Source organism: Mesocricetus auratus, unplaced genomic scaffold, assembly GCF_017639785.1.
Source record: "Mesocricetus auratus isolate SY011 unplaced genomic scaffold, BCM_Maur_2.0 Super-Scaffold_100018, whole genome shotgun sequence".
Taxonomy (NCBI): domain Eukaryota; kingdom Metazoa; phylum Chordata; class Mammalia; order Rodentia; family Cricetidae; genus Mesocricetus; species Mesocricetus auratus.
Genome location: NW_024429199.1, coordinates 37,069,479 through 37,088,696, shown reverse-complemented (window position 1 = coordinate 37,088,696; position 19,218 = coordinate 37,069,479). Strand labels below are relative to the sequence as shown.

The 19,218-nt window shown below is 45.6% G+C and overlaps 1 protein-coding gene and 1 pseudogene across 2 annotated transcripts; one reads left to right on the top strand and one right to left on the bottom strand.

Moving 5' to 3' along the window:
* The first annotated feature begins 7,921 nt into the window (after positions 1-7,921).
* LOC121144485 (retinoic acid early-inducible protein 1-epsilon-like) lies at positions 7,922-17,689 on the top strand. 2 transcript variants are annotated; one of them, XM_040758281.1, is made up of 6 exons: positions 7,922-8,395; positions 12,326-12,559; positions 12,824-13,099; positions 13,728-13,970; positions 16,281-16,418; positions 16,917-17,689. In XM_040758281.1, exons 1-6 carry the CDS (start codon positions 8,236-8,238, stop codon positions 16,958-16,960), a joined length of 1,095 nt encoding a protein of 364 aa, XP_040614215.1. In that variant the 5' UTR covers positions 7,922-8,235; the 3' UTR covers positions 16,961-17,689. The 2 variants fall into 2 exon arrangements, with proteins under 2 accessions (XP_040614215.1, XP_040614216.1); XM_040758282.1 differs by lacking the exon at positions 12,326-12,559 and having other exon boundaries at positions 7,923-8,395.
* On the bottom strand, positions 16,291-16,426 carry LOC121132937 (annotated as a pseudogene).
* Positions 17,690-19,218: the final 1,529 nt, after the last annotated feature.

The following is a 19,218-nucleotide window of genomic DNA, read 5'->3' as shown; positions in this document are numbered from 1 at the left end:
GCAGCCTGGGCAGAATGGATTTTCTCTTCTGACCCACACAGACCAAGGAGACTTTAGACAAATTTCAATACATAATTGTAGGAAGATTAAGGATAAAAGTTACAATTATTTCATCACCAAGTCGAAGCCATATATTAGAAAAACATTATGAACTTAAAAATAATTAAAAGTATAAGGAGGTCCCAGTTGCTGGAGTTATCTCAAAGGTATTCGACAACAGAGACCTGATTGAGACAAGACCTTTTACACAAGCTGAAGCCACCATCACCTTCTCTGAGGATGACACAATTAATTTTCAGACACCCAGCAAAATGTTGGTGTCTTATCTTCTGTTAGAATATCTCGCAGGTGAAAGTTCTGCCTCCAATCAAAACATAAAGTTGAATTATGTCTCAGATTGACAAGAAAGATTCTGCAAATGGGACATCTATGTCACATTCCCTGCTCAGAAACCATCAAGAAGAAGGAATGCCTGATTCAGTGTTTATAGTGGTGAGTTTTTCTTTCTTTGAAGATTCATCATTATTTTATATAATTCACTTTAATGTTTACTCTTATGGTATGCTTATGGATGCTCTGCCTGCACCCAGGTGTGTACACTATGTCCATGCACTGCTGGCAGAAGACTGGAGACATCTGATCCCCTAGAACTGGAGTTACAGACAGTTTGAGCCACCATGCAGGTGCTGAGAATTGAACCCAGGTCCTCTGGAAGAGCAGGGATCTTACCACTGAGCTGTTTCTCATCGTTCCTTAAAATAATTTTTTTCTACGAAGACGCAGGTTGGGATGTGGTGAGGGTGGATCTCTAAGGAGTGAGGGGAGAGTGTTGGCCATAAGTATGGTCCAGACACATGTTTGCAGGCATAACAATCTCAAATGATAAAAATACTGTTTAAAATGCCTTGTATAATATACAGACACACAGCCAGTCATTATGCAGAGAGTGAGAGACCTTGGAGCACTCAGCACTAATCTGGATATCTCCAACAAATCCATCCTCTCAGAGCTCAGGAACCCCTTTGAAAGAGGAGACAGAAAGAGTGGAGGAGAGGGGGGGACAGGGGGAGGACAGGAAGCAAACAAGGCCCCCACATCAGCATCAGCATGAGTGAAGCTCATAGCAACCCCCAGGGACCGAAGCAGCATGCAGGGGCCTGCAGGTGTCAGCACCAGGTCCCCTGGGCTTATATTATGACTTCAGATGTAGTGTTTGTATAGGACTCCTAGCCATGTGAGCAAATTTATCTCTCTTACGCCCTCTCCTGGGCTCTTTCCCTTCTGGGTGTTATCTTACTTCAACGTGATAGTTTTGGTTTTATCTTCTGATAGTCTCTTTGAATGAATGAATGAATGAGTATAAATCCAGCCACTATGATAAAGGTTAACAGCAGAACTGTCATTTATACCTGCTGGGACAGGGAAGACTTGTTTTCTACAGTGGAAATCACACTGGATGTCAATAGCACTGCAGGGCAGATCATATGTTCTGGAGTAGCTGACCAGCAAGTAATGGGTGTGTGTGTGTGTGTGTGTGTGTGTGTGTGTGTGTGTGTGTGTGTGTGTGTGTGTGTTTTTATTTGGTTACAGTTCGGTGCTTTGGGGGGCTTGTTGCTGTTTTGTCTTTTTGGATGATTGATGTTGTATTTGTTTCCTAGGTTTTTGGCATTTGTAGTTGTATTGGGGTTTTGGGTTGTTTTTTCAGAAAGAACTTTTGGATGAGTAAGTAGAAGGGGAGGATCTGAACAAACCTGGGGGAGGGGAAGAATGTGATCAAGTTATATTTAAATTTAAAAATGGTTTTATAATAAAAAATTAAAACTACTTCAAATGCTAACTGAGAACTCACAGACCATCATTGAGTACATCTGCTGCTCCAGAAAGAAAGGGCTCTCCTTTCCTCTCCTTCCAGGTCCCCATGAGTGCTACTCAAATGCTCTTCCTGGGCCATAGCCCCTCCCCCTCAGCAGTGCCACAGTACCAGTTCCTAGAGGTTCTTGGATGGGCTTGTCATTCTGTGACAAACCAGCCTATGTAGTTGCGTGGCAGAAATGACAAAACAAAAAAATATCATGTTTAATTTTTATGCCCTTATTGATTTTTCTATTTTCTTCAAGTTTCTGGTTTGGTCCCTTTGTATTTGGAGAAGATACTTTATGTTGTATTAATGTTAATTTTAATTAAGCATTTCATATTTAGCAAGGTCTATCCTGGGAAATAGTCTAAGGATACTTGAAAATAATAAATGTTGTATTTTTGTATGCATAGTTTGGGATCTAAATGGTCTACAGTACAGATCCAAACCCTGTTTCTACTGATGTCTGTTTTTCCATTATTAAAAGTAAGGAATCCAGCCGGGCGTTGGTGGTGCACGCCTTTAATCCCAGCACTCAGGAGGCAGAGGCAGGCGGATCTCTGTGAGTTCGAGGCCAGGCTGGACCGACAGCCTCCAAAACAGAGAAAGCCTGTCTCGTAAAACCAAAAAAAAAAAAAAAAAACAAACAAAAGTGAGGAATCCAGCCAGGTGTGGGGCACACACCTTTATTCCCAGCACTAGGAAGGCAGAGGAAGTTGGATCTCTGTGAGTTAAAGGCCAGCCGTGAGCTATCTCAAGAAACTAAACTAAATAAATAAGAATGATGAAGGCAAGGAGTTAAAAATCTCAATTACCATGTTGCTGTGGACTTTTGCCTTCCTTTGTAAACATTTGCTTCATTCAGGAGCTCTGAATAGATGCTCATGGCTGACACGTTGTTGCGGAGCATATCCTTTTGCCATAATATATTGCCTTTATCTCATGAGACCTCTGTGAACAACATGAAGCAACAAAAGCAACTGAAATATGAGAAAAGCACTTGGAAGGATATTTATCTTACATGATATGCAAATGACTAATAATCCTATGAAAACATTCACCAATATTTAGTACTAGAAAATGTAACATAAGGTAACAGTGAAATAGGCATCTCATATGCATTAGTGGCTACTAAAACATAACTATCTCAAGGATGTGAAGAAAGTGTATGTCTCATGTACTGTGATTGGTTTTGTTGTTGTTGTTGTGATATGGTCCTGTGTGAACTGGAATTTTCTATGTACACCAGGCTGTCAATCATGTCTTCAAAGCCAGTAACACACTGATGACACTTGCACCATTGTGCATCTGTAGGGACTAAGGAAGCCCAAAGCAAGGAATAATGGGCTCTGTGAGGACGGCGGGTCTCTCAGACCCTGTCTGTCTCAGTCTCCTGGGTGGAGACTGTGAATGTCTCAGTCTCCTGGGTGGAGGCTGTGAATGAAGTCAGTTTGTCAATCGTGCGACACTGGAAGGAGGAACGAAGGGATGAAGTGAACACCCAAGTGTCTTGAGGTGCTGCAGTAAGATATGGTTCAAAAAGAAGCCAAAGCTAGTGCATCCCAGTGGTCCAAAAAGAAAGCCAAGCTAGTGCCTCCAAGTGGCCCAGTCATCTGTGGTCCTGCCCTCCTGTGACCTAGGCTCAGTCCCACCCTTGGCCTGAAAAGTGGTCTGACAGGTTGTTAGAACTGTGGGACATCTCTTCCCAGGACACAAGATGCCCTTCTGGCTGGAGCCTTTTCCTTCCCCAGCATGAGATTCCTTGGGAAATCCTGGTTTCCTTGGTGTCCATTATTCCCATAATCTGACAGACTGAGAGACACAAGACATCTTCATTTCTTTATTTCATTCTTTCTATTTTGTTTCATTTTCTTTGTTTTTGTTTAGTTTGTACTTTTGGGTTTTTTGAGACGGAGTCTCACAGTGTAGCCCTGGCTGGCTTGAAATTGAATTTGTAGATCTGGCTGGCCTTGAACTCATATATATCCTCCTGCCTCTGTCTCTTCACTGCTGAGATTAAAGGCAGGAATATCCACATTTCTACCAGGCAGGTTACAGAAGGTCAGGAGTGTTCGGGATAGGGGACTGCAGGGAGTAAGAAGAAACTTGGGACAGGGATATAATGGGAAGAATGATGGGGGTCAGAGAGGAGCCTGGATGGGAGAAGGACAGAGTGATTTCCAAGGGGAAGCGGAAAGGAGTGTTTATTAGGAGGGAGAGTTGGGAGGGAGGTGTGGAGGGGAGGCAGTGAAGAAACAGGAATGGGGAGGGGGATGATGAGGAAGATGAGGAGGACCAAAGGGAAGACAGGCTGCTGGGGGGGGGGTCAATGCAGAGGATGGGCTGAGGGCTGAGGTTGGAATCCAGGCAGAGGTGTGTCAGACTCAGCAACACTAAGGGAGGAGACACGTGAAGCCAGTCAGAAGTGGCAAGGGCATGGCTGGGACAAGGGAATCCTGGGGATGGGGTAGCGCGTGTAGCAGGGGAGTGGGGAAGAGGAGAAGGGATCTAAGGTAGTGAGGGTGAGGTGAAGCTGAGGTTTGAGCAGGAAGAGAGAGCTAAGAGGGTAAAACCCAGGAGGTGGAGACAGGGATGAGAGTGGGGTAAAGGACAGGTCAGTAGACAACACCACAGCCTGCCTAAGGTCAAGCAGGGGTGAGGATGGCCTGGGGGAGAGAAAAGGGGTGAGGGTGAGGGGTTACAGGGGGAAGGTAAAGGGGGAAAGAAGGGAGCAGCCAGTGAGAGGTTGAGGTTTGTCAGCAGAGCAGGGGCCCGCACAGCTGGGCCTCAAAAGAAGGAAAGGACCTGGATGGGCTCTAGAAGTGAGGGTAGGACAGGACAGAGGGGAGGAGAGGGCAGTGGTGCGGGAGAGTGGGAGGTAAGGCCAGCAAAGCTTGGGGACCTGGGACAGGAACTCAGGGAGTGAAGAAGCCCCACAGGGAGTCCCTGGCACTTCCTCTCTGGACACAGGAAGTGGCTGCTGCAGGGGCCCAAAGCACCGACTTGATTCCTTGACTTTCTGCCTGCTCCAAGAATGCAGCTGGCTTGTGTGGAAAGGGGCCCCGAGGAGAGGGAGAACTGGGGATACCAGGGTCACAGAGCCCAGGCTGCTCAGCTTCTGCCCAGAACTCAGAGAAAGAACCTGGAGCCTCTCCTGGAAGCTGATGTAACCATTAAACCTCTAAGAGAAAAAGTGAAGGAGTATGAAACACAACACCGGAACTGTCTGCTCTGAAATTTCTATAAATCTCATCTTCAGGAAGTTACCGTCTATTCACAGCACCCTTCACATCTGCCTTGTGGGTTAGAGAAAAAAACACTTGGAGCTGCCCTGATTACCAAGCTCATTAATTGCACTCTGACTCTGCTCCCACTGTAGCAGCCCATGGGTTTTGGTGATTCAACAACGGGGCTTGAGGGGACAGAGAGGGCACGACCCTTGGCCCTCCTCGGCCCCCCACCCTCATCCCCCAACCCCATAGGGCTCCTTCTACACAACTTTGCAGTCCAGACCCCACCCTCTCTCCCTCAGAGGCTCTCAGAAGAGCTGAGAAGTTTCAGGAAAAAACAAAGTTACAGCAGGACGGTGAGACAGGACTAGAGAAAATGCAAGTTGAGTATGACTCACCCACAGCCACTGACTCTAAAGCCATAGATTCTCCCAGGATCAGGAGTCACACCAGTCCCCTCTTCAATTCTTCATTTATCCTCCTCATTCTGCCGCACCCCCACCCCCACCCCGAGTACACTGTATAATCCAGGTTCCCAGCTTGCACCAGTTCCCTCCAGCAGCCTTCCCAGAGGTCTCCACCCACAGCCTCACTGTACACTTCATGACTCAACCAGCACCCAGGTCACCACCCTTACAGTCCCTTTCCCCACACCGAGGGAGGTCCCTTGTCACCCCTCAACCAGCTGACGCTGCATACCTGTGCCTGAGGACACACCCTAGGAATCCATCCACCCTCACCCCTAGAACCTAAGTTGGGTATATGGGCAACGTGTAAATCACACAGGCCATCCCAGGCAGCTCCTGGGGAGACTGTAGCAGGAAGTGGTGTTTATTTTGGAGGACACTGCATAGCTTTTATTAAAGAGCACATAACAATATTTACAACTTGACATCACTCTGGCTCCCTAACAAACACTCCATCCCACTTTCAGAGTGAAACCAGCTCAGTAGATTGGGGTTCAACAGGAGACCAGGTTTGGCCTCTGTACTAGTCTTCTGACCCCTGGTTAGGTTGCATCCTGTATCCCAGTATTGGTACCCATTCCCCTGAGCCCTCTCTCCAAGTGATGCCAAAGCTGTGTGCTAAACAGTCAGGAATGTGTCCTGTGCTGTCTGAGGCTTCTGAGTCAGAGATGATAGGAGGTGTCTGGTGTTTGTGCCCATTGTTCTCTGCAGTCCCCTGGAATAAGAACATTCCTGAGTGGGAGATGCTTGCTAAGAGAGAGGGGAAACCATCTTCCCTTCCTCTAAGCTGAGATTTGCACAACCAGGAGATTTCTGTCAGACAAGAGTCCTTGTCTCAGCGAGGTGGTGATGGTGATGGCCTTTATCCCAACATTGAGGGGGGCAGAGGCAGGAGGATATCTGTGAGTTTGGGACCAACCTGGTCTACAAGAGCTAGTTCCAGGACAGGCTCCAAAGCTACACAGAGAAATCCTGTTTCAAAAGAACAACAACAACAAAAACAAAGGAAACCCTTGTCTCTCCCTGCTAGGCAGCTCTGAACACACACACAAGGGAATCATTGGGTCCCTGCATTGATATCTCACTTCTGGACATCAAGTCTGACTGTGACCTATCCACCTAATAACCTAGTGGAAAAGAGCTCTGATCTTCAGGCCAGCTTTATTTATCAGATCATAAACCAAATATCACCACATTTCCCTGTTTCTGTCTGATAAAAAGGCTGTAAGTAATATAAGAAAAACTATATACAATAAGTACAAAAACTATATACAATATATGCAGGCAAGAAGTACACCAGCAATGTCTAGCCCATTTACATTTGACAAAATTCAGAGAAAATACCCCAAAATCTATCTTATCTTGTTGAGTCCAAAAAGTTTGTACCTAATTCATTTTCTATTATAATTTGCATTATCAAATTATCTTTTTATGTCTCTCAACATTTTATATTTTACATCTCTTTGGTATTTTTTATTTTTAAAGACAGGGTTTCTCTGTATTGCTTTGGAGCCTGTCCTGGAGCTCACTCTGTAGACCATGCTGGCTTTGAACTCACAGAGATCTGCCTGCCTCTGCCTCCCAAGTGCTGGGATTAAAGGCAGGAGATGGCTCAGCCATTGAAGGGTAGGCTCAAAACGAAAAAGCATTCATTTTAATCTCATGTGTCTGAGGGCTTTATCTGTGTGTGTTTCTCTGCACCATTTGTGTGCAGTGCCCACGGAGGCCAGGAGCCTACATAAGTCCCCTGGAACTGCACTTACAGAAGGTGCCAGAAATCCAACCTGGGTCACCCAAAAGAGCAGTGGGTGCTCTTACCCTCTGAGTCCTCTCTCCAGGCCCCAGGAGCTGCCCTTCATTCGAAGAAGTTTTGTGACCGTATAACTTTACTGAAAGTCTTAAGTTCCAGCTTCAGAGTTAAGGAGAAAAGTAGACTTCCCTCTGCACAGACAACAATTGTCTTAAACAGGGAGAGAGCAAAAGGAAGGAAATGGAGGGGAAGGGAGAGTTGCTGGGGGGATTAGAGGAGGGGAGACAGGGGAAAGCAGAGGGACAGGAACTTGAGGGTGCAGGACATTTAGACAGTGATGGGGAAGGGACCTTGAGGGACAAATGAGTCTGGAATGGAGGAGAGGAAGGGGAAGTCAGGGATCGCAGGCTGCAGGTCCCAGGGAAGCCAGAGAGAGTGTCTAGAGGGAGACTGAGAGTGTGTGAATCAGGGTAAACAGGGGACAAGGCTAAAGCAAAGTTTAGGGCAGCCTCTTGGGTGGTGCAAGAAAGGCTGATGTGGGCGGGCTTGGGCAAATTCCGGTGCCTTCTGCAGGCAACCATCATCAGGGCAGACTCTACTGTCCTCTATCTTTCCTAATTCTGTCACTGACAGTCCCCTAGGGCGCAGCTGGAGGTGAGTAAGGTGACAGGACTATGAGACTTGAGAGCCCTGACCTACAGAGCCCTCAAGTCTCAGTTCAGGTCACGTGCTCCCTGTGCCAGTCTCTGAAGGAAATCGCAGACTGAAAGGAGAATCAGAGCTGCAAGGCTCTGGGGGATCTCTGAAGAGATGTGGGAGAAAAGAGGAACTAGGAACGCGCCCGACTGGAGCACCGGGGGCCTGAATTAATCGGGAGGCCCAGGTGCCCGGAACTTTCGCAAAGCTCTCCCCAGAGGCTTCTGCGGGGCGGGAATGAGGACTGCCCGATTCTCTCTGCAAATCCAGCCACAGCCGGCGGTAGCCGGATCTCAGGAAGCAGTCATGGCAAAGGCTGTGGCCCCCGGACTCTATCTGCTCCCAATCTGCATCCTTTTCTTTCTACCAAGCGGTGTGGGAACTTCGCTGAAGGCTGGTGAGTTGCCGGGACTCAACCAGAGGAGGTTGGGCAGGGGAGCATCGGGCTACTGAGTCAGGAAGGTCCCAGTCCCCCACAGGAGGCTCCTCCTCGGCTTCTCTTCTCTATCATGGGGACTTAAGTCTGGGCTCCCTGATCCTCCCCGCGATCCTCCCCCGTGGTCTTCAGTGAACTGACAAAGTTAGGGGAAAGTTACTGTCCCAGGGCCGGGAAGGGCTACATGAACAGGAGGACAGGGTAGCAAGAGGGAGGAGCTACCGAGGCTCTCAGAACCACAGGGATCACCCCAAGCCTAAACCGAGTCACCAGTGCAGACCCCTCTGGGAGGCAGTTTCAGACATCTCCCTGGGCCCAGAGCATGCTGGTCTCTGCACTCCCCAGCCATTTCTCACAAGCCCTCCACTATCTGGGACCTCTTTGTCCTTGGATTTTATTTTTTCCCACCGTCTCACGGTATTCTCCAGATCACAATACACGCTTCCGGAGACAACAACGCCACAGGCAGCCACAACCAAGAAACTTCGAACTTTTTTCCCCCTCTTTTCTCTTTTCTCTTTTCCTCCTTTCGTTCTGTAGTTGTTTTATTTTAAGGTAGGATTTCGCGCTACAGCCCACACTCTAGAATCTGCAACAATCCCTTCTCTCCCTCAGTATTCCAAGTTCTGGGATTACAGATTGTACCACAAGATATTTCCATCTCCATTTAAATCTTCAGATGTCTTATAACCCTTTCCAATTGGTGTGTCTAGCCTTCCCCAAGTCCCCATTAATCAAGTGCATTTACGCTCTCGTCCACCGGGGGCAATCTGTGTTCATGCCTAACTCTGACAATGGTCCTAGGTAGGGGATTTGAAAGCTTCCCTGGCTCCCAAATTTATATAGTCTACATTCTGGGGAGATAGCATCAGATACTTATGTTCATGTAGGAAACAGGGTTTGTGCTTTCTGTAAGTGGCAGGAACTAAATATTTTCAACCTAGCCTCACCGTATATGTCCTGCATTGAAAACTCAGGTCTGCATTCAGTATGACAGATGCAGAAGGCAACAAGCTCACGAATGTGTCAGCAGATCTGTGCTCTGTCCATTCTTCTGACCCAGATTCCGGTGTATCCCATGCCCCAGGATTGGGGACCCTCCCCCCAGAGTGTCTTCAAATGTAATGCCTAAGATGCAGGTTTCCCAGTGTGCAGTGGGTTCAATGCTGCCTGTGACTTCTGGGTCAGCTAGAAATGACTGGGGAAGTCCTGGGTTTAGGACCTCTTCATCTCTTCACTGCTGTCCAGTGGATTCCTTGAAGTCTGGGCTGCTTGCTGAGTGAGAGTTAGTACCTTACATGAGAACTAATTTCAGCAAAATTTCTCTAGGTGAGATAGTATCTCCACAATCCTCTGGGGAACAGGAGATGTTCTGTCAGACAAGAGTCCTTGTCTCTCCCTGCTAGGCAGCTTCCAACACACAAGGGACTCGTCATGTCCCTGCGGTGGTGTCTCACTTCTGGACATCTTGTCTGACTGACACCTGTCTGTGAGGTCTCCCTGAGGCCTGATGGAACTTCTGATAGCCCTGGACCACAGGCTGCTCTCTCTCTGTCAGGGCCCAGTACCAGGCCAGGAGCCACAATGAAACAGAGTACAGTTCCCCGTTATAGGTGTTTCAGACCTGCTCCTGGCCAAGCAAGATGGTTCCCCAGGGAGACACTGCTGTGAACTCCAACCAGGGACATTTCGAGAGCTGATGTCTGAGGATGACAGATTGTCCTGGGTCACAGGGCCCTGGAGGCAGGTCTAGCCATGCTCTTTGTGGATGGATTGTCTCTGATGCAAGCCTCAAGTGCAGAGATGAACAGACTTAACAGCGACAGTCTATCCTCTGAAGACTCTGATACTTATATACTAGTGACAGTCTGTCCTCTGAAGACTCTGATACTTATATACTAGTGACAGTCTGTCCTCTGAAGACTCTGATACTTATATACTAGTGACAGTCTGTCCTCTGAAGACTCTGATACTTATATACTAGTGACAGTCTGTCCTCTGAAGACTCTGATACTTATATACTAGTGACAGTCTGTCCTCTGAAGACTCTGATACTTATATACTAGTGACAGTCTGTCCTCTGAAGACTCTGATACTTATATACTAGTGGTATTAGTTGCTTTTCCATTGGTGCAATAAAACACCATGGCCACAGAGAAGGAAGGGTTTGGTGAACTTCTGTTTCCGAGGGACAAGTGTCCATCACCTCTGGGCTGAGAGGCGTGACGGCAGGAGGGCATGGTGGCTGGAGCAGCAACTTTGGAGCCCACATATTTCTAGTTTGGTTTGGGGTTTTTGTTGTTGTTTGATTTTTGTGGTGTGTGTGTGTATGTGTGTGTGTGTGTGTGTGTGTGTAGCACACCTCCTCATGAACTACATTTTGTTTGTTTGTTTGTTGAGACAGGGTTCCTTTGTGAAACAGTCCAGGCTCATCCTGGAAACTCCCTCTATTGCCCAGAGCGGACTTAAAGGAGTGTGTCACTACCACCCAGCTGGTTTGGAATTTTGAGATAAAGTCTCACCATATAGTTCTGGCTGTCCTAGAAATCATTATGTAGAGCAGAATAGACACAAACACATGAAGATCTGCCTTCCTCTGCCTCACAAGTGCTGGGTTGAGAGCCATGGGATACCAAGCCCAGCTGAGAGATCACATCTTAAACCTCAAGCAAGGTCCAGAGAGGAAGAAATGGGAACGGGTTTCAAATCCAAATCCCCAGTGAATACTTCCAGGCCATACCTTCTAAATCCATTCAAACATCCCCACCAAATGGGGATGAAGTATCCAGAGATACTATTCTATAGAGGACAGACTCATTCAAATCACAGTAGCATCTAGGGTTCATTCAGGAGTGACAGTGCAGTGATGAAACAGTGTAGAAAGAATGACGGCGTCCGTGCTGGACCGCATGGTCGCTTTGTTGAGACCTGATCTGTCCTAGGAAGTCACATTTGGGTCAGGTGTTCCAGTGGGGGGAACAGGAAGCTGGTGGAAGGGGACAGGAAAGGAGGTCCCCAACCTCCAGCAGTCTAGTGCATAAAAGAAGTTTTGGCGAAGGAGGTTGTTTTTTAACATGTCTTTTTCATTTTATAGTGTAATTACATAGCAAACTTGAAAACGTTCTTTAAAATTATTATTTATTTTATATTTTAGTGCTCACACACAGGAGTGTATATATATATATTAGGTCCCACCTGTTTGTTGGTGCAGTCTGCTGACCAGGACAGTCTTCTTTGCTATTAGTGAAAGTCAGGAGACCAGGGGCCATAGGTGTGCTGAGAGACACCTGCCTGAGGAACAGGAGAGATTGGAGCTTCAAGCAGGTTACAGACAGAGACCTCTTCCTGAGATTGAGTCAGGACTGTGGATTAACTGGGAAAATCTGAGATCTGATGCCCAACAGTGTTGTGAGAGGGGCCCATTGGGGACACGGGGACACGGGTGAGCACGGTGTTTACAGGTGCAGCTCCCCTTTCCATGACAAGTGCAACCTTACTCCAGGAATCTCTCCTGAACACGCAGGCTCCTGCTGAGTTCACCAGGTGTCCTATGATGCCCCTTTCCCTGTGTATTCAGTAGAATTTCAGTACCAGGAACACAGATACTATCTGATATATGTTAGTCCTCAACACTAGATAAGAGTCACTAAAGATACCTGTGAGATAAAACCTCCTGGTGACACTGTGTATCTCAGTGGTCCTACCAACATAAGACAGTAAAGACAGCACAGAAATGAGGGTCCAAGCACACCTTGACTGGAGGCCTTGACTCCCACGCCACTGTGGTGATGACTAGAGGCCTTTACTCCCTGCCCTTTTGCCAGTGAGGATGAATCTAGATGTCACAGAACCACAATTCCTTCGTACCTCACAGTCACATGTCTCTCACAGGCACACACTATCTCAGGTGCGACTTCAGTATCAAGTCTCATCCCACAGACAGAGAGGAAGGTTGGGAAGTACATTGCACGGCAGATGGAGTGACTTTACTTCACCATAGTAGCGGAGGAAAGGTGGTAAATGATGCTAAGACATGTGGAGGTTTGTACCCAAAACTAAAAGACACTGGAGAAGACTTGAGGAAGCAGCTACTCCACATGGAAAAGGAGGCAGTGCTGACCAGGGGTAAGTAAGGAACAGGATGCAAGGAGAGAGGGTATCAATAAGAGACAGGAAGGACAGAGCCCACGTGGGAAGGGGGCTGCGGTTGTATTAGCATGAAAGAGCTAAATCCTGCTCCAGGCTGGAAGGACTTGGTACCCAATGGGTAAGAAATGATAAGTCTGGATGAAAGAAAACAGGTACTGAGGGTGCAGAGGAAGACTTGACCACTGAGGGGGTGATGGCGCTATAAAGGGAGGAGATGACCATTTTGTGTCTCATGTGCAGGCCATCACGCCATGGAGGGCACCATGGTATCTCAATATAAACAAGGACAACGCATTGATGCCTCCTGGAACTTCACCATTGATGGACAGCATTCCTTCTGCTATGTTCACTATAATCAAAACAACAAGAAATGGGAAGTGATTAACTATAACGCCACAGGTATCCTAGATAATTGGGAGAATAATGCAGAACTAGCACAAGATCTAGCAATGCTCTCCATGGGAGATTCCAGACACTGCCTTGAGGAATTCTTAAAGCACCAGAAGGAAATGCCAAGTAAGTAGTTAGGTAGATTACCACAAGGAAACCTCCAGAGGGTCGGGAAGGCATGGCAATTCTCTTGAAAAGTCTGGTGACTTCCCTGTGTAGATGTCAACATGTGTGCATAATGGAAGATTCAGTAGACTGAATTCGTGGTTTCTTGGTTGTCTTCTTCTCTTGAGAGCCACTGAAAACCACAGGAATTTCTCTTTCCCATCTCACCTCCCAATGTTTCTGGTTTCCATTTACCCAATGGTCAGGCACTGCATGGCCTGTTAATGGCCCAAGTCTGTGAGTATCACTGTAAACGTCCAGCCTTTCCTTCCTCACTCAGAGCTGCCCTTCCTCCAGGTCCACATCACTTGGAAAGGCTTCAGTATCTTTCTCTGGTGCAATTAAACAACAATTGAGCCAACATCCAGAAAGTTCTCACCACAGTAAATATGTCACATTGTTTGATGGTTTAGTAGACATTTGCTTTCTTTGGTAATTAAGTATACCTCAAGGACATCTTACAGAAAACTCTGCTCAGGAATTGTAAAAACAGTTATTACACCTGAGTTCCTCAGGCTGTCTGGGGAGAGGAGGTGCTGATGGAGGTGTGTTTGAAACTTTATCCAAAATTTCTCTGATTTTTTTAAAGGACCAACATCAAGAACCCCAAACATCAGAGAGATTGCATCTGCCACACAGCATCCATGTGCCATGAACACCACCCAGCTTCCACCTATCAGGCAGCTTCGTGATAACAGAGAATCCATGGCAGTAGCCATCCCCATCATCCTCTTTGTTATTGCTATTGTTGTTGCTATTGTTATTGGCAGTGGCATTGGCATTGGCATTTGCACTTTCAAATATTTGAAGAAGAAATGTCATCCCCAAGAAGGTAAGAAGGGAGCTGTGGTCTCATTCTGGTTTTTCGCAGGGTTAGTCTGCTGAGGACTTGTAACAGGTGTCCCACTGGGTATCAGGGAGTGAATTCTGGTCTTCATGCTAGCATAGCAGGGCCTTAACCACTGAGTCATCTTCCCATCCCTCCAACACTGACCTTTCACAGTCTGGCTGCCATTTCCCTACAATGTCTTCTGCTCAGACACCAGGAACTGAAGGAAACAAGCTCCCGAATGCCCCACTTGCCTGTGCCACCACCATGACACTTGCCATGTACTCACTCCATGTAAAGTGATTTTCACACACTCATTAGAATCCCCATTTTACTCTTTCCTGCTCACCTCCCTCCATGCAGGGTGTAGTTGAGTGGCTACTGACATTTTTATTTAAAGAGAAAGTGAGGCCGGAGTGTATTCACAGAGGTTTGGTGGGATTAGTCTCTGTGATCAAACTCTTCGGTACAGAGTCGAGACTGACTTACAGAAACCACAAGCTGACTGTGCTGACTCACTAAACACCTGGACACAAGCAACATCTAAAGGGACTATAGATTAGCATGGAGAGTGGCATGTATTGCACCTGCCCTGCCTAAAGGATGCAATGAGATACAACTGTAGACAGAAACGTAAAATTACTGCTCCCCAGTCAGAATCACAACCTCAAGATGCTACACAGCTTGCAGCTACCACTCAGACTCCATGTAAGGAAAGATGTATCGTCCAAAGCATCATTAAACCAGTCATTTTTGGCGTCCCCATGACCGTGAAGAGGAAGCGAGGAACAAGAAGACCATTGGCACCTGGTGAGGCTCATGACATCTTAGGCTCAGGAAGTGTCCCATGTAGATAGCATGAGGTCCTGTGCTAGTGTGTGCCCGGGCATTGCAATTGCTCTTGTAAAGTTCTCTTGTGTTGAACCTGTTCATGTCACAGCAAAAGAACAAGACTTTGTGGAGTTGGTTCTTCCATCTGTCCTTCTTGTTCCAGAGATTCAGCTTAGGTTATCACGTCTGTACCAAAAGCTCTTTTCCCACAGAGACATTTCAGTGACCCTAGGACAAGGAGTTGGCATACCCTGTGGTGTGCTATGGCACAGCAGGGTGACCATAGAGACACTGCTCCACAGTTCTCTTCATCAGGGAGACGCCCAAGATCTTAATAAAGACATCTCTCAACTCAGTTTCCCTACTTTGTCCTCAAGCATTCAAAGTGCACTTTTCTTTACCTAAGAACATGGGTGTGTGAGCAGCAGGACTGCAGACCTAGAGGGGGAGCATATAGAAACTTTCAGAATGCAGACTCCTTGAACTTAGAATTTATGTCTGATGGTAGCATTAAAACACCCACAAGACTCTGTTCCTTGCTCCAATGTTTCCAGTGTAACACTATATGCTCTAGCCAAAATGCTATCAGTGCCAATTGTTGTCACTTCCTGGTATAGCAATACATGAACATGGGGAGTTAGAGCTAGGATCCCAGCACTGGGGAAGTGGAGCCAGGGGATCAGGATTAAAAGGCCATCTTTGATTGTGTAGTGAGTTTAAAGTCAGTTCCAGCTACAAGAGGAGACCCAATCTCAAAAAAAGAAGGAAGGAAAAAAGAAAGAAGATGACAAATTATTGTTATCATTTATATCATTACCATCATCATTATTACTCTATATGAATTCAAGTCTTGATAAAAAGCTTATTGGATAATGGCACCAAATAATATTCCTGCCTCATACTCCACGCATTAGTAGCAGTATGTTTATGGTAGTCTGTGAGACAAAAACAGAATTAACAAAGTTTATTGAAGAGGTGGCAGTGAAGGTCATACCTGTAATTCCAGCACTCAGGAGGCTGAGGCAAAAGGATCACCAAGTTCAAGGCTGACTTGAACTGCAAGTGAGATCCTGATGAATCCAGGATCCAAACAGTGAATCCAGACCCCCAAAAAATGATAAAAAAAGAACCTATCTAATTTGACAGATTACTTTGCTAGATTTCAGTGCACATAGAACTTCAATGCTAATCTTAGTGTCCTTTGGAATTGAGCCAACTGTTTACAAAAGGAAAGCAAATTTCATCTTCCTCACCATCATTGTTAGATTTTGCCATATGCAGTCTAGAGCAAGCACACAGAAATGTGATGAAGATGGCCATGATGCTGATTTTCTATTATTATTGCAAAACATCCTCTATAAGCATGCTTAGTAAAAAAGATTTACATCTAATATTAGGTAATACTAAGCCCTGTGTTTTATTTTGCTTTTTTAGTATTTGAGTAGGTACAATGATTTCAAGATAAGTATTTTTTTTCCTTAGGAGAAAGATTGAATTCCACATCTTTCACCCAAGTTTCCCGAATTTGGAAAAATCGCAGGGGTCAGCACACCCCAATTGTAATGGGGGAACCTCAACCTGGGAATAACACTAACATTATGGTGATGTCTTCCCTGTTAGGTAAGTATTCAAGACATTTGTTTTTGTTTGGGTTTTGTTTTTTGTTTTTTTGTTTGTTTTATAAACTGTGAACTCTGTGTAGGATTGCACACACTTGTGATCACAGCACTTGAAAGCTGAGGTAAACGCTTGCGTACAAGGGAAGATCCAAGCAAGCTTGGTCAAGACATGTCTCTAAAAAACCGCAAAATCACATTAAAAGTAAAAATAAAAGGCAGCTGACTCAGAAATGTAGATATTTGGCTGACCACTTTTGATTTTATTCAGTCTCTTTTTAAATATATGTCAAAACCTCATTTCCATCTCAAGGAAAAAATGCCAAAATGGTCTGAAGTAAACACACACACACACACACGCACACACACACACACACACACACACACACACACACACGATGAATGCACGTCTGTGAAGTGGGGAGATCGCCCATCTGAAATGGAGTAGAGTGGGCTGCAGATGTGCAGGTGCCCACTCTAACTGACCCCCTTTTGTTACCAGGTGCTTCTCCGCAATGCTTCCCAAAGTCCTCATCTGGAGTCTGATCTACACTCACTGTCTCCAGCTGCCGCTGCTCCTCCTCTTCTGCATCACAGCCAGGAAGATAGACGATGTTGGCAATCTGCCATTCCACTTCTGATCAAATGCGGTGTGAAATATTTAAGTTGACTGTCTCCATGCCTCCTCTGTGTCTTCATGAAGATGTCACAGGTCATTGTCACCAGTAACTCTATCTCGCTTTATTCCTGTCCCCTTTCTCACTCTTAGACTGTGACAATGAGGAGATCAGATTATTCCCTGCTCTAGGTTACTCCTTGTTGTGTAAAATGATGGCTTTCATCCTGGGTCTTCCTCAAGGTGACTCCATTTTTAAAGCATCAAGTTGATGCCTGGGCATCTTCTGTAAACATAGACATGTCTAGCAAAGTCAGAAGGCAAAGTCAGATCAATGCCTTATTCCTAAAAGTCAAAGACATCGCTTATATACATATCAAAATCAGTTAGATACATGAGCATGAGAACATTTCAAAACCATCTGTGCTGGACACCAACCAGCATCCAAAGCATGACATGGAGACTAATTATTAGTTATAGATGCTGAGACTTATGTTACACTCACTTGTCACTAACTCTTATAATTTAAATGTACTTGTTTCTCTTCATCTATGTTATGCTGGTATAATGCTGGTATTTACTTTTTTCTTTACTTATTTAAAATACTCCAGTGTAGGAGATTTGTTTGTATCCTCTGAATTAAAAGAAATTTGAACTAAGCCTAGTCCCTTGCTTACTTATCAGCCAATTAAAGTTAAATCCTGTGAGGATGGGATTTTTTTGTCATGTAAACATATCACATAGGATCTCCCTGGAGGTGGAGAACAGAAGCATCAAATCAAAGACAGCAAACCCCAATCCTGAAATCTAGAAGACAAGTTGTACATACATACTGTGGGGGCAGAGCTAGAGAAGAGACTCAAACCAGTCGGAAGATTCTAAACGATCATGAGTGGATTCCAAACATTGAATACTGACTTGATTTTGCTTTGTTCAGATTGTGATGTTCGCCTAGTGCTTCCCTCTGGAAATGAAAAAGTATTTAATTTTATGTTTACAGAAGCCCACAGTTAAAGACTTTGAATTTGAAAGAGGATTTCAATTTTTAAAAAGATTTTAGATTTTGTAGAGAGACTGAAGTTTTAAAGTGTTTGAATTGGTAAAGACCATTGGACATTTTCAGTCATTTTTAGTGAGATATTAATATTGTCATGCCATCTTCGGGATAAGTAAGAAAGGAAAAGTGTTACATAGAAAGGAAAGTGTTTTTGTGTCAAGTTGACAAGGCTTCCATTGTTCTGGCTAGTTTTATATCAACATGACGAAGCTAGCATTTCATCCCTAGTTTGTTTTTGGTCATGGTGTTTCATCATAGCCACAAAAACCCTAACTGGAGGGAAAGGGGACTCACCATCCTGCAGAGAGCAAAAACCTGATAACCCACAGGCCCTTCCATCAGTATGTCTGTCCATAAGTGAAAATGACAGACACAAATGCTGTCAGCCAGGCATCCTTTCCCTCCCATGCTGTAGAATAACAACTGTAAATAGGGAAATGAGAGAGATGAGAAGATTCTTACAGAATGTTTGGGCCTCCTGAAATGAGTTCACTCTTTCACCATAAGACAGCTCATAATTGACAACAACTTATCCCTAAACCCTTGCAAAGAAGTCTGAATTTGCTCATTAGCTTATATCCTGACCTAATACAAATAGAGGCAGTCCAAATTACATCCTGCCAGCCTTTGGATCTCACTGGCAATTCTCCCCAGAGAGAAATCTTCAACTGCCCATGGACTGCTCCAACAACTACCACAAGCAGAGAGAACAGAGTTCCCCCACATGGACACCAAAATGTTATTCCAGGAGGATGAGCCCAAAGCATGGAGCAAAGGCATTTATTGGGCCAAACATGTATATCAATCCATCCAAGAGTGAGGAACCACGTCACAGAAGGGAAGAGAAAGGATGTAAGGATAAGAAGGGTGGGTTGATATGAAACGCTGTCTTGCAGTCATCCATCGCTGTCGCATTATGGACCTCTCAGCAGCTCTGAGAATTTGCATGGTCCCTGCTCAGCAGACCTATCCACTTTCCGTTCATGCAGGGAGAGGGGCTAATGAGAGTCCAGGGATCCCTGGGTGTATAACTCCAATAACTGCTGATGGAGGGGAGACAATTTTTTATCAATGGTGTAGCCACTCTTCAGTTTTCCATTTTCCTATACTTAACCCCTCATCTACACATGT

Excerpts from the sequence above, each read along its gene's own strand:
- LOC121144485 (XM_040758281.1), top strand. The coding sequence starts at position 8,236 with ATGAGGACTGCCCGATTCTCTCTGCAAATCCAGCCACAGCCGGCGGTA. Across the intron at positions 12,560-12,823 it reads GGAGGCAGTGCTGACCAGGG|GCCATCACGCCATGGAGGGC; the intron begins GTAAGTAAGGAA and ends TCTCATGTGCAG. Across the intron at positions 16,419-16,916 it reads GGTGATGTCTTCCCTGTTAG|GTGCTTCTCCGCAATGCTTC; the intron begins GTAAGTATTCAA and ends TTTTGTTACCAG.